Source organism: Polypterus senegalus, chromosome 17 (genome assembly GCF_016835505.1).
Source record: "Polypterus senegalus isolate Bchr_013 chromosome 17, ASM1683550v1, whole genome shotgun sequence".
NCBI classification, from domain to species: Eukaryota; Metazoa; Chordata; class Cladistia; order Polypteriformes; family Polypteridae; genus Polypterus; species Polypterus senegalus.
Genome location: NC_053170.1, coordinates 37,636,421 through 37,664,070, shown reverse-complemented (window position 1 = coordinate 37,664,070; position 27,650 = coordinate 37,636,421). Strand labels below are relative to the sequence as shown.

Below are 27,650 nucleotides of genomic sequence, written 5' to 3'. Positions count from 1 at the left end.
TGGCTCTGTCTCTTGTTTACTCTGCTGTTCTTTCCCATCCTTTAAGCTTTGTCTTCTTTCTTTTCTCGTTCCCTTTCTTCCCTTTTCTAACACTATCACTTCCCTTTTAAAGCGGGGGTGAGGTGCAGCTGCAGTAATCACAGCTCCAGCACTAATTAAGGCTGTGGGTATTCCTGCATGTGTGCACAAAGTGCAGGGCCATTCACACCCACATTCTGTGCTGGAACCACTCCTGCCAGGCTACCACACCTCACCCTAAGATGCAAGTGTAAACAGTTACTTATTTAAAATGGGCTCCTGATTTTTAAGCCATGGACCTGCCCTTCCACATAGATGAACATTTTTAATATTGAAATTGAGTTTAGGGATGTCATGACTTCTACCACGTGATATAGTCATCATTTACCGATGAACTGAAGTTGCCCCTGTGATGTTCTGACACATTATTCAATATGTCAGAAGCCTATGAGGAATTGAAAGTGTTTAGATAATTACAAGTGATCAAAGAGTGTAGTTAGTGTGTATTCAAATAAGAAAGCTGTGATTAAAAAGTGCAAAATATATAGTCTTGTAAAGCTGCAATGTGATTCATGTGAAGAGGATGAGAAAAAAGTGACAAACAGACAGACAGACAGATAGACAGATAGACAGATAGATAGATAGATAGATAGATAGATAGATAGATAGATAGATAGATAGATAGATAGATAGATAGATAGATAGATAGATAGTTTCTTAATGTGAGCTTGGTCTTACTTATATCCAGTGTAAAAAGCATAATCTAAAAATACATCTCCTGTACACATCTAATCAAATTTTTGGGGTGTGGGGAGTTGGAGCCAATCCTGACAGTATGAGGACCAATCAAGAAGCCAATTAAGAGTCTCCGACATACTGTATGTGGATATTTCAGGACATATGGGAGGAAACCTAGAATACCCAGAAAAAGCCCCCAAAAACATAGTGAGAAAGTGCAAACTCCTCGAATTAGCCAAGGGATGGAATTCAGACTTTTGGAGGTGTAGGGCAGCAGTCTTAACTACTGTGCCACAACACTATTCCAAAATACCGGCTTTCCCTTGAAGGGTTCTTCTTAGCTGAGATTTTGTATGGTACTTAGGTAAGGAAAAGGGTCAGAAGCAGAGAGTAAAATCCAAAAATCAGCATGACAGTTGTCATACTGGGGCCCAAAACAGTAACAAATGAAAACCTGAAAGGTGTCAAAACAGCTTCAAATTAAACAGTAGTGGCATTCAAATTATGCACTATGAACCAAAATGAACAGAAAATACCCAACCAAGACAGCCCAGCCTTGTGAAGTACACAGGATGCTAGGACTTTTGCCCTGATTTCCCTACCTTATTTTTCTCGAGTTTCTGACGCTGCCTCTCCTCCAGAGCAACACGTCGGCGCTCAGCTTTCAGTCTCTGCTCTTCCAGCTTTTTCCGCCGGTCTTCCAGTTGTTTCTCACGCAACTGCTTGGCCTTCTCCTCCTTTTGAAGCCACTGTGTTTTTTTGGCAGCTTTGAGACAGAAATAAACAAAAGGGTGTTATTCTCACTGGTTCCAGTGCTCTTCTATACATTCTCCATATGTTAATAAAGGCACTCCATGCTTAAAATCAGTGAGAAAAACTGAACAATTAAAAAATATGAATGCAAAAAATGAGATATGGGCATTAGATTTAAATTTATCCATCTGTTTTTAAAACCTGCTTTAATACAATGCAGAGGTTCAAGTGTCTCTGGGCAGTACAAGCTTAATTTAGACTGGATAATTGTTTTGGGATGTGGGAGGAAAACCAGAATAACTACAAAATACATGCCACCATAATGTAGCCCAATTTAATAGCTAAACTGTTTAAAAATAAAGGATTCACTTTGCATGGCACACTGTGCTTGAAATCAAATTTTCACCTAATTATTTTTCTAATTAAGATTTTTTAAATAGAAATAAATGCAATGGTTTTTATACAGGCAGCATGGTGGCGCAGTGGCTAGCGCTGCTGCCTCGCAGTTAGGAGACCCGGGTTTACTTCCTGGGTTCTCCCTCGTGGAGTTTGCATGTTCTCCCCATGTCTATATATATATATATATATATATATATATATATATATATATATATATATATATATATATATATATATATATATATATATGTGTGTGTGTGTCATAGAGGAAACCGAAATAGCAGGCATTCATTACTGTTACCCAGTAATTATAACAGAATTATGGAACAAGAAGGCTGCCTTTCTGAGTTATGTGCTACCTTAACACAATAGGTGGCGGTATCCCTCTGGTGGAGCTTCAATGTACACAACTGCCACCAGGGGGAGCTGCAGGGAGAAGGATTCTATATTTTCAGACACTTCAGTCTGACGCAGTAGTGCTTCATGGGTGCAATATTGTGACACCAGGAGTACTCCTAAGTACAGGATAAAGGAAGGTGCATGGCATTATTCAAGTGAGTTGGGAGATGAAGACTACGATTGCCTGGTGAGGAGCAGAGGAGAGGAAAAGTATTGGGCTGTTTACTGTCAAAGAAGAAGCCTGTTTGCAGGTATTTTGTTAAAAAAAACTAATTATTTGAACCAGGGACATACATCTGTGTGGCTGTGTCTGGGGTTTGGGGCTTTGACGAACACACACACACACACACACACACATTGTATATTGTAGAACATAAGGGCTTGGTGAGCACTTTATGTTGTCTGCTATAAAGGCACAGGAGAGCAATAAGAGTACAACCTCTAATAGATCTCCAGTTTTTCCTTCCAGAATGGACAAGGTGAAGATGGGCAACAACCAGAAATGTTACTTTCATCAATTTGCTATCCCCACCACTTCATCTCTTCCAGGATGATAGAATGCTGTGAATCAGAATTAGCTCCTCAAAGGTTTGACCACTGCAGTAAAATGATGCCTCGAATCCGAGGAGAAATATAAAATAACAAGCACGGTTTTACCAACCTGCTATTTAACAGTCTTACCAGTTGGTATTTGATATATTGTTTATCATTTTCATTATGCATGCATTTATATATTTATAAATGTAAACAGTGCCTGTAAAAAGCATACATTCCTTTGGACGTTTTCACATTTTAGTGTTATACAATATTGACACTGATCAACAGAAAAAGACTCTTTAATGTCAATGTGAAAACAGACCTCCCTCTGAAAAGTGGTCTAAATTAATTACAAATATAAAAGACAATATAATTGATCACATAATCATTCACCCCTTCACATCATTATTTAGTAGATATGCCTTTGGCAGCCATGACAGCCTTGAGTCTGTGTGCACAGGTCTCTATAAGCACATCTGAACTCTGCAGTTTTTCACCATTCTTCTTCCTTGCAAAACTGCTCACAATTCTCAAAAAGTTTGGGATGTTTGACTCAAAGACATGAATATTTTTATAGGCATTATATACACACATGTATACACATACATGCATATGTAAATGAAATGACAGTCACAGAAAGCATGCACACAAATATCATATATTATACCTTTGACATACAGTACATATACTGTACATAAGTATGCACACATACATAAATAATATACACATGCACACACATACATTTTATATGTAGATATAGCGGCACGCATTGTATAATTATAGAAGTCAACGCTTGCTCCAATATTAGTTTTCTAAACCTGTTTCTCCAGGATGTCATCTCATTTACTAAAATGATGGTGCAAAGACATTTAAGAGCTAAAGAAGCTGTAGTCTTTGAAAGCTATGAGCACAAAGAAGTTCCATGTCAAGCTTCATCAGGAAGGAGATATCCTGCCCTCCAACTGTTTCTTTCCGTTGCCTTGCTTGAACAATGAGCTTCCTGAATCCACAGATGCTGTTCCCAAGTAAAGGAATTAAAAAGAAATCTCCATGCTTTGCTGAATGGCTGAAAATGTGTTAAAGAAATATTATGTGCAAAGATTGTTTGCAATTACATTTGCACTACCCACCCAGTTATAAAGGGTTAATGACATATTCTGTCCCATTTTAAGAACTGCTAACGGATTTATGGTTCAAAATCTGATACTAATAAAATGAGGCTTTTTCACCTGGTAACAAATCTATTTCTCATTGTATGCCCCTGGTCAGGAAAAAATGACACAGCACTTCTGAATTAACTAATGCTGCCAAAAACTGCTGATTAATCAGAAACCTTGAGTTAAATTTGTCTGCTCTAACAATGGATAACAAGTCATTCACAGTTTCTACTAACACTTATTTTATAAGTGAAACAGAACAAGGCACAGGTCATTCTGGGTGAGAATAAAATCTACAACGTAGAATTCCTTTTACAGTGAGCGTGTGCAAAGCCGATGTGACAGACTGAGCTATGGCGCATGCTGGTGACTGAAAAGATGCTGCAGTTTCAGGCCAAAGCCATTCTGCTGCAGAATTATTATATTAAAACAAATAAAAAGGAAAAGCGACACAAGTGTTAAGAATATCTGTAGTTTTGGGGTAGTAGGAAGGAAATATGAATATTCAGAGGATCTCAATACATGGCAGTATGAGTTAGAAAATGTCCTTTATTCATGGTGACTTACAAGATCACAACACATGGCAACCATTTACAGATGTCCCCTTACATTTGGAACACAGGCAGGTTTATGTGACCTCCAAGGTCAAACGTCCAAAATCCAGTCCTATGCCACACCTCCCACTGGATCAAAAGCTATTGATTCAGAAAATTTGCATTTACATTACCTAATAAACATCCATTACCATCACAAACTGGTTGACTTTCCAAACATTTACAGCAGTACATACTCTTCAGGAGAGCTGTAATAAGGAGCACTGATTGGGGCAATGTACAGTAAACCTAAGCTGGCTCGCCCAGTCTAACTCAAGCAAAGTCAGAGTTTTTTGCTGTACTCTCCTCCATTGTCAGCTGGCCATAGCTGAACATTTAATTAATGGACAGATATTGTTAGATTCCATTTATATTAATCAGTTTCAAACTACTTTCGTTTCCTGTCTGTCTTTATGTGCACTCATTATATAATTTGTATTTTGTATGTATAATTTTATTTACATCTACCTGTGACCTTGTTACAGCACTCTGTGCCTGTACTCGTTGAACAGCGCACTACGTAAAAATAAACGGAGCTGAACTGAATTAACTCAAGTTGACTTGAGAGCTGATATGAGCTCTCGTTGTGTGAGAATGACTCCATTCTCATGAACTTAAATTATTTAGTATTCAATAAAAATTGCCAGTGTAACTGTCCTTTTTCAAGTGCTGTGAAAGTGCTACCAGTATGTAACAGAATGCATTTTTCATATCTGGCAGTCCTGTCTCAAGTTACCTCAACTTGTGCTGCCATCTGAAAACAGGTCATGAAGTGCAAAAAGGAACTTGTCATTGAGTGCAGCTAAAACAGCATTTTTACATTTATAAATGGCTTACAGAAGCACAAGATACACTTAAAACAGGGATATGCAGACCAAAAAATATGGGAATCATCTTTTACAACAGAGGTGGACATATCTAATTTAAAAATACACACACACATATTTGTATACAGTGGATTCACAAATAAATTTGCAAACATTTCCGAAAGCATGTTTTCACTTTGTCACTAAGGGTCATTACACTGATAATCAAAAATGGCAAATGTATCCATATAAAATTAAACCTACAACACAAAGTGTTCAAATAGTGAAGCAGTCTGAATACTTTTTAACTGACTGCATATTTGTATATAGTTATGCATACATAAGTATATATGGGTTTTTGTATTCATTTTCTTAAAATTCTTATCCAGCTCATGGCCACAGAATTTGAAACCAATACCAGGTGAGACACTAGTCTCCTACTGGGCACTGCTCAAGCACACAAGCTCATTCACTTACACTTGGCCAATAAGGGTCACCAGTTAACCAAATGCACATTTTCGGGATAATGCCTGTTAACGCTCTACTACTCAAATGGATTCAACAGCAGGTATTCACCTATCTTGAACCAATCAAACTACAGTTTCTTTCTCTCTCACGCTGTTGTTCATGCTTGATGTTGCTGCCAATAGCATCCAGCTAAAGACCTCTGGGGCTGCACTCAGGTGATGAGCCAATTAAATTGTACATGTCCAATAACATTTAGCGGCCTTTGTAATACATGTCAGTCATGTTATATGACATGCCCAGTCAGTTGCATCTTGTTAACAGGTGAATTTCAAGATGTTTTCCTAAAATATTTTGACACTACAGTTAAGGTTTGAGTTATGAGAGGGTTATCTTGTTCATGAGTTAAGGTGGCTATCGAGTAGGCATGTTTTGTTGTAGATGTGTCGTGCAACAGGAATGTCAAGTAGTGCTGCAGGCTACAGCCAGACCTACTCAGTTTAAATCATGCGACATAAACTTGTAATCCCATTGGCTGTTTGACTGAGGCCCTAAATGCAGAGGTCCAGAAATCTACAGGTAGACCCTTCTCAAGCAAACACAGCACAAGACATAGCTTCTTCTTGCCTTGCTTTCCTGTTTCCATTCAGGCTGAATGAACCACACAGCATTCTGGGTAACATTCTTAAAGGGGTTGGCCGTTTCTAATTTCATACAGTATACTGAATTAACATGCATATCATCCTCTCCTAATTGTGCCCACACAATTTCAGTATATATTAATTTTTCATGGAGCTCAGAAACTTGCTGGGATTGCATAAGGTTAATTCAGAAATGCCTTCAAATGTATGGTATATAGCACAACTTGACAACAAGATGGTTCCTAACAATACATATTAATTAGAGATCCAGAACAACAAAGAATTTGACAATGTAAAAATACATAATGTGTTGCATTGCTTCTGCAAGAAGGGCAAACAAACAAAAATGGTCACACTAAATTTAAACGTTTTCAAGGGAAACGGTACAAATTTTAACTAAGCCAAAATCTTTGTAAGGTTTTGTCACTTGGAACTGCTGGGTGTAAACTTGGGTCACTAGATTCAGAGTTTAGAATAGAGCCATCTTGTTCATTTAAGCTACACAAAAACTCTCCACTCTGCACTGACTAACTGAACTCCTGAATGTGAAGAAGGTCTTCTTTCACCCACGCTGCACTTGTCCCTCTCACTGCACCTTTGCCTCTTCTTCCACGGTCTGTATGACTTCTTCTCTGGCTGTGCCACTTTTCCCAAGACATTCAGGTTAGGTTGGTAAGAAACCAAAGGCTGGCCTCTTATGACTGAGTGAGGGTCTATCCATGACTGGACCATATGAACAGCTAGGCCACCCCATACAGGGATGGTTCTGTCCTTGCAGGTTATACTGATGCATATAAGCCTGAATTAAAACAAGTGGGTTCAGGAAAAGGGCTGTTGGAGGTTAAATATATTGGGGTCTGAAGAATCCTTGGAAAATGAAATGGTGGAAGTTCAGAGCTATCATGGTTCTCCATCAGTTAAAATAATAAGACAGATAATTAAGTGAACAGGGAAATGTAAAATTTAGGCTGTGCAGCATGAAGGAATCTTTTTTGATCTATCAGAGAGGCGCCAAGTACTGAAAACAATTACAATTAGAATAGTCTGAGAGTCAAGGAAAAAGGCAGGTAAAGAAGCATTTGCTCCAGTTGTAGTAGTGTGTACAAAATCTGAACTTAAAACCACCCATTACTGAAGAAAATAGCTTTTGACTCCAAATTTCTTCACACAGTGACTCTAAACATCTACAGATGCCTTTGATGTCTCTCCGTAAACAGCCAGGAGCCATTTCCTGCTCACATTAATTTTTCAGAGCCTTTCCTCATGTGCACTCTATGAAAGGAGAGCACACACTTCTAGTTCAGTGCTTCTGTATGTGAGACAGCTGATCATGAATTTTTAAAACTTGGAAACATTAAGGCTTGCTGAATGACTGCTAGTCAATCTTTTTTTAAAAGAAAATAACATCATTAATACAATAGGAGTTACAAAGAGTGATGACTGGAACAGGTGCAGTCCAAAATTGTGGGATTTAGAAGGTGCCTTTAAGGCTACAGGATACTAACAAAATAAAGGAAATACCAGAGAAAATAAAGAGTACAAATTCAATTAAGAACTCCTACAATGGTGCGGTCACTGAGATAATTCAGCAATTTACATTACATTTATAAACAGGCTGCTTGGGTGATTTTGGCAGAGGCTTCAGTGATGAAGGCAGCTCGACTCGATCGTGCATGACAAACAGCAGCAGAGGTAATATGTTAGATAGAAAAATATAAAATAACGGTGCAAAATCCTCGAGTGTGATGTCTGTGCAATGATTTGAGATGCAAAAGAAGACAAGCAACTCTGGCTCATTTAACTGTAAATTTCTAAGGGATAAGCATAAGCAGATGCATCTGGAAAAACCTGTAGAGAACTTAACAGAACTGATACTGTGTTTCAGTTGTGGTGGATAAACCTCTCAATAAACCTAAAAATGCACCTTTGTGGGTAATGCAGTGTAAACAAAATAGACAACCACCTTCTGAGTAATGGAAAAAGTATTCACCTTGACTTTACACATGTACCTGTGCGGTACACTCCAAAAAATGCCTGTAGGGTCGCAGAATTGTTTTCATCCGTGCAGGGCTCCAGTGACTCAGTTATGGTGGCTTAGTCCAGTGACACTGTTAGTAAACAAAGCAATTCTAAGCGGTCAAAGTCATCCTGTGGTGATGCTTTTCCAATGGTACTGGAATCTCCCAGACTGCTTATGCCCCTCTTCACTGGGTAGGAGTTATCAAGGAATGGTTTAAAGGGAACAACAGCAATATTAAAAGTATATGATGGTGGTACCTGTCAACTGATCAAAACCAGTTGAGCACTTCTTGGAAATTGAAGAGCAGGTCCTGACAGAGTTTTTCATACCACTGGCATTAGAAACATTAAACAATAGAATTCTCCATGAAAGAATGATGTCATGTCCAATCAATACAGTTCCAAATCTATTCCAAGATACAAACAGGCTGCACTTGGAGGGGATCATTAGGATAATTTATACAAGTGTTTCTTTTACTTGTAGGTTACCCGTACATTATAAACATGCTGTCACGTTTTGAAGATCACATTAATGCCATCCCGCACGATCAGATAATTGAATTCACTTTTGTAGCACCACCATGTTACCCCACGAGGCATAATAAACCTAGTGTGTAAAAGCAACGAACAATTTAAATGTAAACATAACTTTAGGATCCATCCATCCATTTTCAGATCCATCTATTTCAGCTTAGGGTCATATGGAGTCTACTCCAACCTTGTACTCAAGGCAGGAAAAACCACAGAGATGTGAGGCCACTCTAATGCACACCCACCTCGATATTCAGTGGAACCAATTAACATACCACACATCTTTGGGATACATGAGGGACAGTCAGCCAAGACACAACCAGACTAAGATACTAGCCAGGTTTGTAATCGACAGAAGTGAAAACCACCACTGAAAAGGCTTAGCAACACCCATTCCCCATGTCCTCCCATCTGTACACTTTAAACGTTCGGGTTGCAGTGTCTAATTTCTCCTCTTGAATTAGACAAATATGTAAAATAACTTTTGAAAGACAGAAAAAGACCAAAAGAAACTGAACAAAAGACTGGACAACGAGAGAAAATAAAATGCAAACATTTCTGTCGTCAATTCAAGAGCTCCATAACACAAGGTAACTGAAGTTTAATGATTCATTTACACATCTTACTGTCAAGCAACAGCATTTGTTAGTATTTAGACAAGCAAGTCCTGTATATATACATAAATATACAGTGGAACCTCGGTTCACGAACGTCTCGGTACACGTACAACTCGGTTTACGACCAAAAAGTTCGCTAAGCTTTTGCCTCGGTTCACGACCATACACTCGGTATACGAACAAGCCAGTTTCCCTTTAGGTTTGTACATGTTCAGTCTCTCCCTGTGTATTTCGTGTGCAGCGAGCGAGCGAGCAAGGGAGAGAGACACACACACACACACAGAGAGGCGCGTGCACACACACACACACACAGGCGCGCGAGACAGAGGCACACACACACAGGCGCTCGCGAAAGAGAGAGAGAGCGAATAAGCGAGAGAGGGAAGGCTGGACGCATAAGGTAGAAAAGGCTTGTTTTTGTTTTCAGTTCTGTTTACAGCGATCGCTTCATAGAGTGCATTGTGGCAATGTTACTTTTCTTGGTGGTTTATTAAATTGCAGATTTTTCAAAGGTTAATTTTTTTTCCCTGTGCTTAAAACTCATTAAAAAAAGTGTTTTTAGCGAGCAGTTCCTAGCACTATAGCGCAAACTATTGCAGTGTTAAGTTTTCTCTGTTGTTCAAGGTTTTCTCAGTGTTATTCAATGTTTTTTGCATTTAGTTTACTATTACGCTTTGCATTCTGTGGTATGATTAACTATATTTGTACTTAAAAACTAAAAAAACATATACTTACGTACAGTTTGTACGGTCTGGAATGGATTAATTGTATTTACATACAATCCTATGGTGGAAATTGCTTCAGTTCACAACCAAATTGGTTTACGACCAGAGTTTTGGAACGAAGTATGGTCGTGAACCGAGGTTCCACTGTACTGTGTACGTTAAAAAGCTGAAACTATTTTCTAGTATGGTACGTCTGGCATTTCCAATTTGACAGTGACGCTAATTTCCTTTAGTTATTTGTTTAGACGTGCAGTCAGCAGGTGGATGTGGTGCAGCCTCGTCTGTGATTCGCTGGAATGATCTCAGAGGAGTTAGTCACATTGTAGGTATACGGAGTTCTAAAATCTACATCTCCTGTGGCTCCACTTAACTGGGTGTTATAGCACACAGTTTAGTCTGAATGAATATTTTACAGTTCATCAGTTCATAAACGTTGCTACCAATTCTTCCACACTCTCATTGACTCTGGCTGCATCATCATATGTGTGAGCGATGGAGACCACCTGCAGATTAAACACAAACAGCTTACTGCAACGCCTCATTAATGTTTACCACTAGCCCAGTGATGGTTTTAAATGACAAAGTATGATCATGTTTTACAGAAAGGTTTTCTCTTGCAGCTAGTTATATTTATTTTTAACATGTGTAATGTGCTCACTCCATTCATGACATACATTTATATGTTTAACAGGGGCCCTTTTAGGATCTGCCTTTGATTATCCATTGTAACCAGGCTTGCTGTGGGTCAAACCTGGCTAACTAAAGCACTTTGTTATGGAAATCATTGTACATACTTTGAGCTCCACCTTCATGAGGTGTTGGGTTGGTTTAGAAATGGAGCAGCCAGTGAACTGTCTAATTGTTCCCACACATATTAAAGCCAAATTCACTCGTGTTTACCTCTAGATGGATATACTGAACGCCTGGCAGTGCAAAACTAGAGGTTATGAGAAACATCGTGTAGTATGCAGCCTGGGACCTTGCCCGACTGGGATGCCTCCACACTGGAAGGACTTGGGGAGCAAGTGTGGCCAGAGCATTACCTCCCCCCGGACGCTAGATGGCAGCCCTCCTGGGTTTCAGTGGTGTCTCGGACTCCCGCAGGGATTCATGGGAATTGAAGTTTGGTGCAGCCCGATTGTGATCTGCGGGCACCACTAGGGGGTGCTGCAGCAGGATCTACTGAGTCCTTTTGGGCAGTTCTTCCACCACACCCGAGTGAAGTATAAAAGGAGCCAGCAGCCGCTACTCGAGAAGCCAGAGTCAGGAGGAGGAAGACGAAGCTTGACCGGAGGTGTGGAAGAGAAGAGAAAAAGAGAGAGTATGGTTTGTGTTGTGCTGGGACTGTGTTGTACTTGTGGGAAATGGGGAAAGGTGTTTCTCACGAGGTAAAAAGGAAACAAAAACAACGTGTGTGCCTTGAACTTGTGTCCCACGTTTGTCTGTGTCGGGTTGAGGCGGCAGTGCCAGCCTGGGTGGTCCACAATGGCTAAAACACAACAGAATATGTTTAACATTTTCTCTTGGCTCTTTTACTAAATAGCTGCTGAACCATGTGGCCAGTTAGATTCTCCTCACAATATCTTCATAGCCATCACATGGTTCACACATGCATTAAACTTCAGATTAATAACGTATTGTAGAGTTGCCCCTCGCAAATAATACTTGTGCCCCTCTAATTGTGCTGGGGGGTGTCACAACGGGTTTTTTTTTTTTATATAGATATTTTCCATTTAATCCATATCTGCAGCAGGAATCAGTGAAGGCAGTGACTTTTAATATTAACAATACAGTACGCACTTACACTAATGAATATTAAATAACACTAATAATTTATATATGATTTTATGTAATACAAAATATTTTCATAATTGTTTATATATTTTTGACTTATGTGTTGTCTGTGAGTTTCTGCAATCTTTTTGCAAGCTATAAAAGTATTCCCATGTAATTGTTTACCACCAAATCATGAATAACCAAAATTGCGAATGTCAAATTAGCTAATTTGGAGGGGTGTCTGTATTTTTGGGATGCAATAGGCATACTGTATCTCCTTTTGGCCTGTTTCACTTGAGGGTCAGGAGGCTGCAGCCTATCCTGGCAGTGTCAGACATAATGTAAGAACCAAACACAAGTAAGGCACCAGTCCATCACACACACACACACACACACACAGATGCACTGAAATTGGGCCAATTTAGAGTCACAGACATGTCTGTAAAGTGGTTGCAAAACCATGTCTTCTTCCATTTCCCTAAAGGTCATACCATAACCTAAAGTTTGTCTTACTGATCTGTAATGCATGCATTATTCATAAAATATTAAATTAATTAAAAAGAAATGTGAATAAACAGACATAGTTTCACTGATATTGCTTGGAAAAGAAGTTAAGATACACCCACTTCCAATGACTCAAGCTGCCAAAAGCGAGGGAAGCTAGAGAGATATTTTAGTCATCCTGTCTGCAATAGGGATCAGCAAAAGACATTTAGACTATAAAAATAGTCATATTCCCACAAAATCTAAAACCAAAGTGAAGTTGCTGTGGTGGAGTTCTTACATAGTTTCAGATATAATTAAATATCCCCACCCAAATTTAAAAATAAAACTACAACATCGATGCCAGTGACTATCCACAAATAAGAACGAGTCTTGATATTTCCTCCAGTTTCTACCCACAGTCCAACATCATGCAGATTATGAGGACTGGGGATGCTAAACTGGCCCTGACATATTTGTGAATTCACACTGTTATGGCCTGGCGCACGGCCCAGGGATTGTTCCACTCTAGAGCCTGATGCTTGCTGGGATAGGCTCCAGCTTCCCCTTGACTCTGCTCTGGATTAGCAGGTTCAAAAACTAGATGGATTTCCAGATAAAGGCTGATTGACTACAAATATGTAAGAACACCGACAAATGTGGATGCAAAGGAGAAATGACCAAAGTTACAGTGTTTTAACTTATTTGACCTAATATAGTTTGTCTTAGTTCCTTTAACACAAGCAAAATAAAAATCTAGTCCTGGCTTTAAATAAAATGGTAATAATTCCTAATCTGGTAGAAAAGCAATTTTAGACTCCATTAACAAGGGTGCACCTCCAGGACATGGCAAATGATGCATTTAGCTTTTTTAGTTTTCATCTAGTAACAGCTTCAGCTGGAGGATGATCTACCACTTGCTGGGAAGATCCGTTCATCTAAAACATTAAATAACTGTTACATGCAAATATAGACAACAAGCTTGTCACCAAAAAACAAGCCACGATGTTAACCAATGGAAATCTAGGGGTCATTCCAAACTGACATGGCAGATGACACCAGGACCTTAAAGGCTTAAATAGCTCACTTCTAGTTTTAAGCACCAGGTCACTGCAAATGGCCAACTGTTTTCAGGGGTTACTATGCTAGTTCAAATGGAATTTGGATGAAAAGTCCAATTCGGGTGCAATCACTGTAATGTGACAATAAAATTAATTTGTTTGGAGCCGAGAAATAACCCGTCACTTCATGTGAATAAGGAATTACAGAAAATGTTCTGTAGCATCATAGTTTCTAGCAAATCTTGCACATAACAGAGCTGCCATAAATCCAATTTGGGTGCAAGTACAGTGATGTGACAATAAATTGAATTTGCTTTAAGCTGAGAAATAATACAGAACCTCATCGGAATTAGTGTGGTGCTGAGGTATCACCCGTTGCATGGCTGTACCTGGGTCCTAATCTGGGATCCTGAGGTGGTTTGTCATGTGGTGGGTGCGGCAATGCGCTGTATCAGTACGTGATCCAACCTCATGAGAGGAAGGAATTACAGAAAATGATCTGTGTGAGGCAAGGTGGCACAGCAGATCTTGCACGTTTTCCTCATATTCCACAATGATAGGGGTACCTAAAGAACAAAATCATTAAACTGGCTCGATATTGGTATTGGGACTGTGTGTTCCCAGGCTGCATCTCCTTCAGGGTTGTTTCCTGCCTTGTGCTTGATTCTTCCATGGTAAGCTCCATGCGACAAGGCATTGGAAAAAAGCAGGTTGATAAATTGCTCTTTGTTAAATACCACAGTTAGACCACTTCACAAAAGTGTGAAGTGACTTAATAAATCATTTAATGTCCCACATTCAACTAAAGTACTGGATGTATGGCCATAGCACAGGCCCCATCTCTGGTGTGTGAAACATTTATATCCAAACTAAACCAAATACAGCTTAGTGAACTGTAATTACTTGAGCAAAATCCAAAGCTTCTAAGCTACATTGGGATTCCCTTGTGTTCTGCATCTTTACAAATAATTAAACCTCTTTACTGAAAACTATAACTTGCCAATTTCTGACCCTCTCCCATGCCTGCTACATCCTAGCTGGTACCTCAAAAATCTGGTCACATATTATTACAATAGTCCAGTGACTTTGAGACTTTGATGTGCTTTACTGCAACTGTAGCGCTTAAGAGATCTAATGGCCATTATTATCAAAGACATCATGTGGAAGCATCAATTAAAAAAATAAAATCCATTTCACACCACACTTAGTGTCATTAAAATAAATGTATGAAAAGGAAAACAAGAGTTAAAATTGACAATGCCTGTAAAACCTTTCCATGAGCCGATTCAGCATTGCTGTAATAGATACATCACATCTAATCAGTCAGACAGACAGATATAGAGAGTGTGTGTTAATATGTCCTAAAGCAAAAGCAAATTAACTTCAAAAGTGTACAAATATATACAATATGGAAACATTCAAGCAATAAATCCAAGCTAGGATTTACTAGCTATTTAATAAAGATTACTGAAGTGCTGTCTTGAATTCACTTTAATAATTCACAATTGGTGGCTAGAGCGTCCGCAGTGTACTTTTGCAATGCCAGCTTAAAAACTCTATAGAGCCTGTACTCTAAAACTGTGTGTCCTTAGTTCCTGTTAAAAAGTCACTATAAAGTGATTTTATCAATTTATTAACTGTAAGACATAAAAACAACGTAGAGTGGGAACATTTAAGAGCACTGTATTAATGCTACATTGATGATTTGTAACATATCAGAACTAGACATAAGACAAAGGCTCTCAAACTGCATATAGTAAAATATATATATCTACTGTCACACACGTGTGCATGGGAAGCAGCTGAAGGGCTTAGGAAATACTGTTTATACATCTGCCGGGGCGGGTGCACTGACGCTCTTTCTGAGTTCTCTGCAGGTCTTACCCGGGAAATCCCACCAGGAGCCGCCATTTCCAGGAAGGACGCATCACTTCCGGTTCTGGCCCCAAGAATGAGGTCACTTCCGGTTCCGGCCCCAAGGATGAGGTCACTTCCAGTTCCGGCCCAGAGGACGACATCATTTCCGCCCTCTGTGCTATAAAGCTCACTGCCATTGCTTAGGCAGGCAGTTCTGTTTTGGACTCTGTTGTGTAAACAACTGTTACAATGCCTCAAAGACTTTTGCAGCCGGGAAACCGTAATAAACGGGTGGCTGCCCCAAACCTTTCCACGTCTCTGGTCTCCACTTATTACACTACTAAATGAACGTCTATATGGAATTATAACATTTTAAACATGTTGCAAAGTGGGAAACTGAAAAAAAAAACAAATGTTCATGTTTTTTTCCATATTTTTTCCATCGTGTAACTCATATCCTGCTCTACCATGGAAATCTTTTGTCTACTCTGAACTGCTAGTATTTTAAGTTGGTAGTTGATGGAAAAAAAATACGCACATATACATACATTTCTATCCTATACCTGTGTATAGGATACATAGTTGTAGCTGGAAATCCACAAAGGGAGAAAATGAATCACAAAACTTAAAATAGTTGTTTATTCCTAAGCTTTCGATTCCTACCAGGAATCATCATCAGAGGAATATGAATAGACTTAAAAGGATCCAAGGCAGCATATAGCAAATAAGGTGGGGAGGGTAGGTGGATGTGGGGGATTGATGAGGTGGGGTTCGGAGGGTGTTGGTCAAAAAATCTTATTAATTTGCATGTTCTTCTTTTCAAGCCTGCAAATGCCATTAACAGACATTTGGACATGAACCCAGCAAATATATATGAATGTATGAAAAGCTGATATCTGATATACAAAGCTGGTTGTGAATTTGTTTATGTGTATTTGTCCGGTTTGTAAATCCACATTGCTCAACCAATCTCCACCAAATTTAGCACAGACTTCCAAACTGTAAAGGGGAAGATCACAGACATGTTTTGTTTCAAAAATTTAGCCAGCCCTGCTACCCTAGGCAGTGCCAGGTACCCAGCTAGAATGTGTGTATGTACACGCATGCAGGCAAATATAAAGTACATGTTGTGAAAGAGCGTCTGTTTAGCAAGAAGTTACTGGGAAAAGGTTCTAGGTAAGCAAGTTGGCATAAAGTAGAATGAAGCCCCTCAAATAATGAAATTAAGTGAAAGAAAGACAAAGCGTGACACATACTGGCAGAAAGAAGGCAACTATAGCAGCAATGCAAGAAGAAACGGGCCATTAGTGGGCAACACTCTGTTATTTATGGTGTTTAGGGACACCACCAGGAGGAAGAGAGTTTGGCATCCTGCCATAGCTATACTGTGTTCCCTCAACAACCTAAAGGGAAGGCACACCAGGCACACTCTCCTTAGAAAGAGAAAGAGTAGCAGACCATGGAGACCTGGAAAGATGGCACAAGATTTTCTGGCCAACAAGTGGCTACCCAAGGCTCCTAGCTAGGGAAGTTGTAGTCACGTTACTCATGTAAGGGAAGCATGTGCTCCTCCATGTTTCCTAAATCTTTAGGGGATGGGCTGTTGGCAAGATGCCTTGGAGTAGCAGAATCCATTTGCCATGGGTCAGGGGTGCTTGGTCAGAAGACTAAAAAGGAGGTAGAGAGATAGAAATTTAGATACCAGAGTGTTTTAAAAGGGAAGTGGAAAGGCCACTCCATCTGATAGAAAAGTTTCAACTATTTTGATATCTAGATCAGGTGGATAGCTTGAGTTTTGCATAATTTATTCATATTTACACTTTAAAATCTCCCTGTTGATTCCTCCTTTACATGAATAATATATTTGTATATGTTATAATATACAAATGAATATCTATATAAGAAATATAACTTTTCTGGGGTCCCTTGGCTTTACTCCAGTTGTGTAGACACACAAATGGTGCCTCATCCTAAACACTTATTTTGAGCACAAATATAACTCACATAAATATGCATACAATCTTGAATCAAGCAAAGGTCAAAATGAAGGATCAAATGTATTTTGTTTCATGATTTGGGTTGCATTAGTCCTCTAGAGTCTAATTAGTTTACTAGAAATAATAAGTACTATGAAGTAGTCTCTGGTTCGAAGACAGCGTCTACTCTGGACACAAAAGTTTTTTTTAAACATGCAAACTGAACATGTTGGGGGTTGATATACAGAATATAAAAATCACTGTCACGCTGTCATAAGAACATCGTACTGTAACCCAGCCTGCAGAAAGGAATTATGCAAATTCTGAAGGAAAGCGATATGAATACTGTATGCTGCATTTATTTTTCACTTTTGATGCAAATCCCACAGGGAACAAAGCTTGGAAAATTATTTTTTTGCATAAACAGCAACAAATTAAGCAGTAAGTCTTGAAATCTAAGCACCATAAGCTAAAATGTACTGCATCAATTATCATGCTATCTTCAGTCTTCCTCCAATCTCCTGATAAATCCCAAGAACAGGTGCCAACTTCATATTAAAAGAAACAAATGTTCAAGAACATCTGGTGCTTCCTTTCAAAATTTACATTCTCAGGCTTATGATGGACCCCTTTACACAAACTGAACTGGAACAACAAATTCAATACAAGAAGATAATTGCTGTCGCTGTTTGTTCACAATGAAGAGTCTACAGTAACTGAAGCCCTGAACAAACCCCAGAGGTATTTATAAAGTGAAGAGAATGCTCATAAAGTTTATGTAGAACAACCAACATTGTTGCTCAAATAGCCTTTTTTATGAAGGGAAAGACTTATACAGAAAAAGATGATCTGCTGTGGTGACCCCTAACGGATGTAACCGAAACACTAAGAAGAAGAAGATGAGGGGAAAGCCTATAGGTACAGACATACAGTAATTTGGCCTTCATTAACAATTAGCAGGCTAGCAGTTTAGGCGACTTGCTCAGAGTGACAATACATCAGAGATGGGGACTGAACCAACAACCTTACCTGCAACAAGATCCACCCATTATCTCAACTTCCTTCCTTAATAAAGGATTCTAGGCAGCCAGAGCTCATTAGATGCAAGCTCCCATCCTGGACAGAACACCAATCCACCTTGGGAGTGGTTTAGAATCAGCCCTTAATCTTACACACAGTTTTGGAATGTGCACCCATTGAGACAATCTCAGAGATGTGGGAATAATGTGCACAATCCACACAGAAAAGTTCTCAATGGCACCTCAGGTGACCTCTATATTTGCATGACTTACTACCACCTCTATATTTCGCACTGAAGTTTTCTGTAGCGTACAGTTTCTTTCTTCTTCTTTTCCACATAAAGGATGTGTTGACAGAAATCGACACAATATATTTTATATCAAGTTACACATGGTGTCAACTTCTGGGGCTGATTTGAAATGTATCCTGAAGAAGCATTTACAGCCGCTTACATGTATGGAGGAAAACTAAATAACTAAAAACATAAATGTATTGTGAAATGTGACAATAAATAAATAAATATAATGAAATATGTTTTTGCTGCTTATTACTTTAAGAATTTTAAAAACTATTTCTCTAGTTATGCATTTCAGTGACACAACGCGCAACATGAAATACGGAATGAACTGAAAACTCATTTTCACCTGTCATAGTGAAAAGTGTGGGCTTCAGTGAGTGCTGCGTTTTGACAACTGAATCGTCGGAAAGAGTGTGCATAAATCTTTGGACATCAAGTGCCACATTTATAGGCAGACACCACACATCAGATGCAGACTCTTGAAAAGATGATGAATTCAGGGCTTCTTGACTTAAAGTAGCCACTTTTTGTAGAATTCTGGCTAACTTCTTCTTGCACTCAATCCACCACTGACACGTACAGTCACAATTCTGAGCATGCTCTCTACTTGGCTTGGGAATCTTGTGCACGTGCAAAGCTGGACCTGTGTTTGTCCCATCCCATCAATGGACGATTCACTAATCAGAACGCAGTACTCGTTAAAGCCCACCCTATTAACTTTGACAGTGAAAATGTCAGTTTTAACTTCAAATTGAACTTAATGTTGAATACAGTGTCGCTAAAAAAAATAATGAATAAATAATTAAAAAAACAAAGAAATAAGTGACAAAAAATTGTCAGGAAATATTTAATTGCACATGATCATATATTAGCGTGTTTTCATTTATTTGTCACATTTCATAATTTATGTATTTATTTCAATATTTAATTTTGACAAAATTTTCCTCCACCCACCAATCTAACACTCACTGGCTCATAATGACAAAATGAAAACATGTCTTCAAAAAGATTTGCACATTTATTATAAACCAAACATCTGAAATCTCTCATTCTTGTAAGTATTTGGACCCTTAATTTAGTACTTTATAGAAGCCCTTTTTGTAGCAATTACAGTTTTAAGACGTCTTGGGTAAGACTCTACAAATTCTGCACATTGTAATTTGGGCAGTTTATCCCATTCTTTCTGGGAAATTCTCTTAAAGCCCCATTAGATTCAATGGGAAGCATCTGTAAATGGCCATCTTTAGGGGATTCCACACATGTTTTATGGGGTTTAATTCTGGGCTTTGGCCAACTGTTTAAAACTAAATCAACAACCAAATAAAGTGTGTAGAAAGTGCAGGGGTCAGAATACTTTTTGAATCCAATACGATATTTTTGGTAAATGCCTTAAATTAAAGCTGAACATTCACACTTCAATTACATAATGATTGCTTAATTTAAAATCCATTGTAGTGGCGTACAGACCCAAAGTTATGAACATTGTGCAACTGTCCACACACATCTTCTTATATAATACGCTACCACGGCTATTCATTTGTTTGTCCAGGATTTTAAATCACCTGTAGCTCGCAAACCATTTGAACTACAGTACTGACCTGAAATTTGGTACACATATACTACGTGACATCTACTGTTCGCTTGCAGGGTGATGATTGAACTCCAAGGTTGTTCCTCTTTTTATTTTTATTTTATTGCAGAATCAACTCTCGGCAGCAGCCGGCAGAGCGGCCATGCGGCGCATGCGTACAGGCGCCGTTCTCATCCCTACCACCTTGGCTGTCACTTCCCCTACCTCTTCATATCTTAAATCATTCGTGAGGCAGATAGAAGACTTAGTGCCAGCTTAAGTGAAAAATTACGGAAAACATACTAAGTAATTGCAACACAAACACTGACTTAATCAGTTTTAACGCAAAAAGATACCAACAAAAGAAGAGAAGCAGTGGGCCACTAGGGTAGAGAAAAGAAGAGCTGCTCAGGATGCAGCAAGTGCATCAACCTTTGAGCAAACGAATACTAAACTACAGAGAAAGAGGATGAAAACTAGGAATGCTCAAGTCAAGTGTATTCACTGCACTGCACCGTTACTGGTATGTATATATATCTATAGAGATAGAGAGAGAGAGAGAGAGATAGATAGATAGATAGATAGATAGATAGATAGATAGATAGATAGATAGATAGATAGATAGATAGATAGATAGATAGATAGATAGATAGATAGATAGATAGATAGATAGATATACACTGTATATATATATATAGTGTCACAAATGGCTGGGGGCCAGTCCCAGCCGGGACACCTGGAAGGACCAGGAGGTGGCATGTACGTCCTCCGGGCCACGAGTGGGCAACTGCCCTGGACTGGGAGAGAACCACAGGAGTGGAGCAAGGAGACTCAAGCCCATTGGGGCTCGTGGCCACTGCCAGGGGGTGCCCCAAGTCTCAGAGGGCCTGGGAAACATCTACTTCCACCACACCCGGGAACATGGAGGATGATCCTTCCAGGGACGCCCGGAGTGCTTCCGAGTGCTCTCCTGACGACACTTCCGCCACACCAGGAAGTGTCATCAGACAGAGCACCTGGAGCACATCCTGGTAGGAATAAAAGGACCCACCTTCCTACAATGTGGGAGCTAGAGTTGGGAGTGGGAGCAGGACGAGGCACCCGTGGAGGAAGGAAAAGTGGCCCAAGGACAGAGAGAGACAGAAACCCCGAGTAGTGGTGATTAGTGCTGGGAGCACTGTGTGCTGTGCGGGACTGTGCTGTGCAGCGAGAAATAAATGTGTGTGCTTTGTAAAAATGTGATCTCAGTCTGATGATGTCTGGGCATGTCTCACAATATATATATATTTGCAGCTAGAGCTCCACAAAGGGAGGAAAAAATGAATCATGTATCATAAAGTAGTTTGTATTCCTGAGCTTTGAACCCCTGCCAGGGGCCTTCATCAGAGGATAATGCTTAGACTTACAGGAATCAAAGGTAATATATAGCAAAAATGTTATAGAGCCTGTGCTTTTGTTATTTAACACCATCGACTGCTTGTTTTTGTTTTAATGTACCTGTTGAATTAAATAGGACGAGCTAGCTGGTGTCCCAACATTTCTTTTGGAGCCGGTTGTTACTATCGCTCGACTGCACACATTTACATACACACACATACAGACATACTGTTCATATATAAACATACATACAGATGCACACACGCACGCACACACAAGTACACACACACACGCAAGCATACATATATTTAGTGACTCTGTATTTACTACACATTAATAAAAATAGTTTTAGATATATTGTGACATCTTAAATTACTCTTTATAAGTCTACATGGATTGAAGATGCCAGAATAACCCCTGTTGCATATTTCAACACATGAATAAAAACATAAATAAAAATATTTAATATGCACATTGAAAAAGAAGAAAAAATTATATAAAATAAGTATCCTTACAGATTTATTATTATCTGGCTGACAAATTTATCCAAGGCGACTTACAATGTTTGAGATATAATTGGTTAAATTTCTTTTGCTTTTTACCCAATTGGAGCACAGGCAGGTGAAGCGACTTGCTCATGGTCTCAGTGATTGATGTCGAAAGCCTTAACCATTACGCCACACTGCCTGCCTTACCTGGTTTGCAATATGGTTTTCCAAGTAAAACTAAATTTGACTTTTAAAGTATAGCACTGTAAAATGAATTAAAGAATTCATACACATAACAATGAAGTTGTTTTTTATCTTGGTAAAACATTGAAAGCACAAAATCAGGCTGATACAATATATGATAATGAAACATTCCACAAACCATAAGCAACCACAATTGTTTCTCTTAAATAAAGAAATAAAAATCAACCACAAGAAGGAACTGATAGGGTGATGCAGAATGGCACCTTCTATTACACGATGGCTGATACGAAATGAAAAAAGAACACGACTACGCAACACAGAAGGGATGGGAGGAATGCCAGATATCCAAGATCCAAACTCGAAGGGAAAGACGGTTAGGGATGAAAGAAAACCACCACCAGAACTGATTGCAGAGCCACACAAATAGTTTACAGCTTACCTTTCATCAAGTTACGGTTTTCTGAGGAACGAAAAGAATTTAAAAAAATCTGGTTATACAATGTTTGTCTCAATATGGCAAAACGCTAACCCTCAAGGAGTTACATTCTGGTGAACCCAACTTAAAGAAGGCAATGAAAATTGAGCAGTTTTCATAATCAAAAAGCCAGTACCGTTCAAGCACACAGCTCACTTCTACTTTAAAAAGGCCACAAATAGCACACACTGAACCACCACAAACACATCAGATTATCACACGACTGTAACAGGCAAATTGCAGTAATGTCTTGTATTATCAGTCTATTTCAGCTATCAATAAAGATGTAGAAAGAAGGAATACAATTATCACATAAAACTTAAAAAAAAAAAACCACAATTACTTTTAGGCTTTACACAAAGTCACTTGCCAATGATTTGCTTGACAACATCAGATCACAATGAAATGACATGCTTTAGTACAATTATTCATCATATCTTTTGGAAAGCCAATTAATGAAGATTATACCAATCTGCAGATTTCTAATGATATGGCAACTTGAGTAGTGTTATGAGCACCACCTGATTCACAACTTCTAGAACAAAGTACCAATAAACATATTTTTATCCCTGCATAGTTAGGTCAACAGATTGAGAGGTGCAACTAAAGTCCCAAAGCGCAGATCAATACTTTAAGAGTTACAGCACCTTTGAGTGATGAACACTGGCTTCATCAGATGTACTGTACCTAAATGTTATATTACAAGATTGGGGTCTAAAGAAATTAAGAAAAGAAAAAAAAGGGAGACTGCTAAGAATGCCAAGGCTAGCTTTTCTATATTTTGTGGATCAGCCTCATGAAAGCTCTTATGCACGCATCTTCCAATTTCAAAAGTGAGCTTTCAAAGCAGAAGGTGGTTTGCCACTGTGCCGGTTGATGCTTTTTTTGGCTTCAGTTTCAATGAAGGAGGTTGTTGGCAACCATGCCAAAAAATTACAGAGGTTCAATCAGATGAGACAGCTCACGCGTCCTTCAAAAGCTGGTAAGGAATACTGGATCATGGTGCTTGTAAAAAGCCAAAGAGAGATGACAGGACTCTATTGTTACATTTTGGGAAAACTGCCTGCTGTGTTCTGGTTTTAGTCATTTCAAGACTGAGCATGATCTGGCGTGTCTAATTCTGAGTGACACCACAAGGGAAAGTTATGTGGTATTTATTTTTTTTCAGGACATTATATGCAATTTCCACTACACCCCAACATATTATTCTTAGTTCTGCTTAGGTGGGAGTTTTTTTTGGTTAGAAACCATCTATCCTTCACTAACAATACTAAAGCAACTCAGGGTACCTGGAACGCCACTTTACCACAATGATCGACATACTCACACATTCTAAGTCAGTAAGCAATCAAGTTACATATCTTTGGATTGTGGGTGGGTGGTACACCCTCAAAAAGTCCACATTGTGTCCATCACAGCTAGGGGTTTAATTGAGATTCAACCTGTGTGTGGTGGCATCACTGCTGGCTTCTCCAAAAAGTCACCCCATTACTTCAGTCAAAATGCTTTCAGGGTTAGAATTAATTTTATTTAACAGCATTTAGTTTAACTGCTTTGTCACAATCTCACTGATGATCTGCATGAAACTTAGCCCTAAGAGGGACACTGTATTTGACATATTGTCTACTGGTAGAAAAACAGCATAAAGCCTTACCCAGATAGCGGGCCCGTTCCTCTCGACGCTCCTTTGCCAGCTTTTGTCTCTCTTCTGCCTTTGGCCCATCTGTAAAAACGAAGATGGAAAAATACAGCAGTTAAACCCAAGTTATGCAACTGAAATCTAACATACAAAGCTTCACATCTTGGCTCCAGAACACAAAAACTGTGACTCATTAGTTGAGTGTTGTGTCTAGTTTTTCTGAACATATGCTATTTTTTTAAATATACAAATGTAGTTTAGATTTTTTTTTTTTTTTAGGATTAGCAAGTCAAGGGAATTCATTAATAAAGGCTGTTTTATTTTCTTTAAGTCATCCAAACTTTAAATATATATTTAATTTAATGTTATTCACAAATACCAACATAAGAGAGCGAAGCAAGAATTTTAAAATGGCATATGCATAAATGCCTTTATCTAAAATTCACTCAATTTTCAAGTTTCAGTTGGTTTGTTTACCATTAACTTACATTAGTTTAAAACAGAGCAACTTCTGTGTGGGATTTTCTTGTTCTTCCAGCATCTGCATGAACAGAAAGTGTTAACTCCAGTTTCCTCTCATATTCTAAAGTGATGAATGTTTGATGGGTAGTGTCAATCCCGGATTTCAAGAGGTTTGCTTTGATATTTAGATGACACTCAATTAGATCACAGACCCACAAACTGAGGATTTAGATTGGACTCAAAATACCTGACTGACCTCATTAAATCCCACCTTAAGAATAAAGAGGGTCCATCCTCCAAACAGGACCATTTTAGCCTGCAGCTGTATTAGAATCACAGCTGGAGGAGAGGGTAACCAAATTGTTTGCTTTTCCATTTTCAATACTCTTGCAGGACTTTTTTTTATTAAATGATAGTTTTTTGTACACTCATGGAATAAACTTGCAAATTCCTCATTTTCACAAGTACTCCAATCAAATTTTAGAATAGGACATTTTCAGCAAACCACAATAGATAATTTACAAATGACTTATGTTGATAGCTCTGGTGGTCTCTTTCATTGCAATCGATACTTGTGTTGTTCATTGTTACTACTGTAAAGTATATTATATTCATTTTCACTTAGGTAATGCTCAACCATAGGTGCATCCATGATGGGTGTACATTGCTAATTATAGATAGATATATAGATATGTTAGGCACTATATGATAGATAGATAGATAGATAGATAGATAGATAGATAGATAGATAGATAGATAGATAGATAGATAGATAGATAGATAGATAGATAGATAGATAGATAGATAGATAGACAGTATTCATCCTTTGGAAGTTTAAACATTTTATTATCATGAAACATTTAATTTAATTTGGTATTTTTGATTGTGATCAACAAAAAAATGACTCTCTCAGATGGTGCATCACAAACTTATGCACTATTTTTACGACTCCTAAATCAAATAATATGTAAATAGAGACCTAGGACTGCAAACATTAACGCTGAGGTCTGTGTTGGTTACTCAGATTTCAACCCATCTTGAATATGCGAGTATTTACCCCCTTCAAGTCAGTATTTATTAGATGGCAGCCATGATAGCCTCGAGTCTGTTTGCATGGGTCTCCATCAGCTTTGCACATATAAACACAGCATTTTTTTTTCTGTTCTTCTTCACAAAACTGCTGAAACTCTGTCAGGTTTCATGGAGATTATGAGTGAGCAGCCTTTATTCAAGTCCAGCTACAAATTCTCAGTTGGTATGAAATCTGAGCTGAGACACGGCCACTCCAGGTCAGTAACATTTTCTTTTATGCCATTCCTGTGTAGCTTTGGCTTTATGTTTAGGGTTGTTGTTTTGCTGGAAAACAAATTCATCTCACAACGCACAAGTTTCTTGGAGACTTCATCAGGTTTCCCCATATTTTTCTGCATTCATTTGACCCTCACAAGCCTTCTAGAGCCTCCTGGAGTGAAGCATTTCCACAGCATGATGCTGCCACCACTATGCTTCACGGTAGGGATGGTGTGTTTCTTAAAATGTGCAGTGCTTATATTATATCAAACAAGTTGTCTAGTCTGACAACCAAAAAGCTCAATTTTGCTCTCATAGACTATTGAACATTATTCCAGCTGACTTCAGAGTCTCCTATGTACTGTTTGCAAATTCTCTGTGCATTTTTAATGGTAACTTTCTTTTTGTCCCTCTCACATAAAGCTTTGACAGATGAAGCACCTGGACAACAGTTGTTGTTTTCATGGTCTCTTTGATCTCAGCCACTGAAGTCTGTAACTCCTTCAGAGTAATCATGGGTCTCTTGGAGGGCAACCTCACTAATCGTCTTCGTGCACGATCACTCAGTTTTTGTGGATGGCTTACTCTAGGCAGATTTACAGCTTGCCATACTCTTTCCAATTCTTGATTATTGTTTTAACTGGACTCCAAGGTATATCGAGTGATCAGGATTATGTATCTATTCATCTGACATGTTGTCTCTCATTTCATAAATGTGTATCTTATCTATAGGCAGACAGACAGATAGAAATCCACATCCATCTATTTATTTACAGTATCTCCGATGTTGCATTCATTGTCTGTTTCTGAGATTTCACTGTTGTTACTATAATAGTCTGTTGAGGACATGTAAGATAGAACATGAAACAATCATTAAAGCCTGTCATACATTTTATTTATGAATGGAAATGGGAATACTATGAGCCAACTTCTTGAAGTCTTTTTAGGCAATTATGTAACATGGATTATAGTTTGAATCCCCAACTCAAGCTCCATCCTGTATGGTAGTGACTTAAGAAAGTGAACATCTTGTAACCGAACAATACCCTTACATCCCGAAAAGTGGAAAGCTGGCTATTTTAGCATAGCAGATTGAAAGAGAGGTGATGGCATGCTGCCTTACATTGAGATCATTTGATTGGTCAAATTAAATTGGTCCTAATGTAAGAGTCTCTGGGGTATGTGTCAGACGAGTAAACAACCAATTTAAAGCAAAGCATTGTCTTGCTTTTGCTGTTGCTATAGCACACTTGACATTCTCTCAAACACAAAATTG

The 27,650-nt window shown here is 38.7% G+C and overlaps 1 protein-coding gene across 1 annotated transcript in view; it reads right to left on the bottom strand.

Annotated features, from left to right (window-relative positions):
• map7d1a (MAP7 domain containing 1a) overlaps window positions 1-27,650 on the bottom strand; it is a 154,878-nt gene that overhangs the window by 9,686 nt on the left and 117,542 nt on the right. Inside the window, exons 3-5 of the mRNA XM_039739356.1 lie at window positions 24,638-24,706; window positions 22,948-22,968; window positions 1,359-1,522 (exon numbers count right to left, since the gene is read on the bottom strand). Coding sequence (XP_039595290.1) covers window positions 1,359-1,522; window positions 22,948-22,968; window positions 24,638-24,706 — 254 coding nt within the window. The remainder of the gene's footprint in view (window positions 1-1,358; window positions 1,523-22,947; window positions 22,969-24,637; window positions 24,707-27,650) is intronic.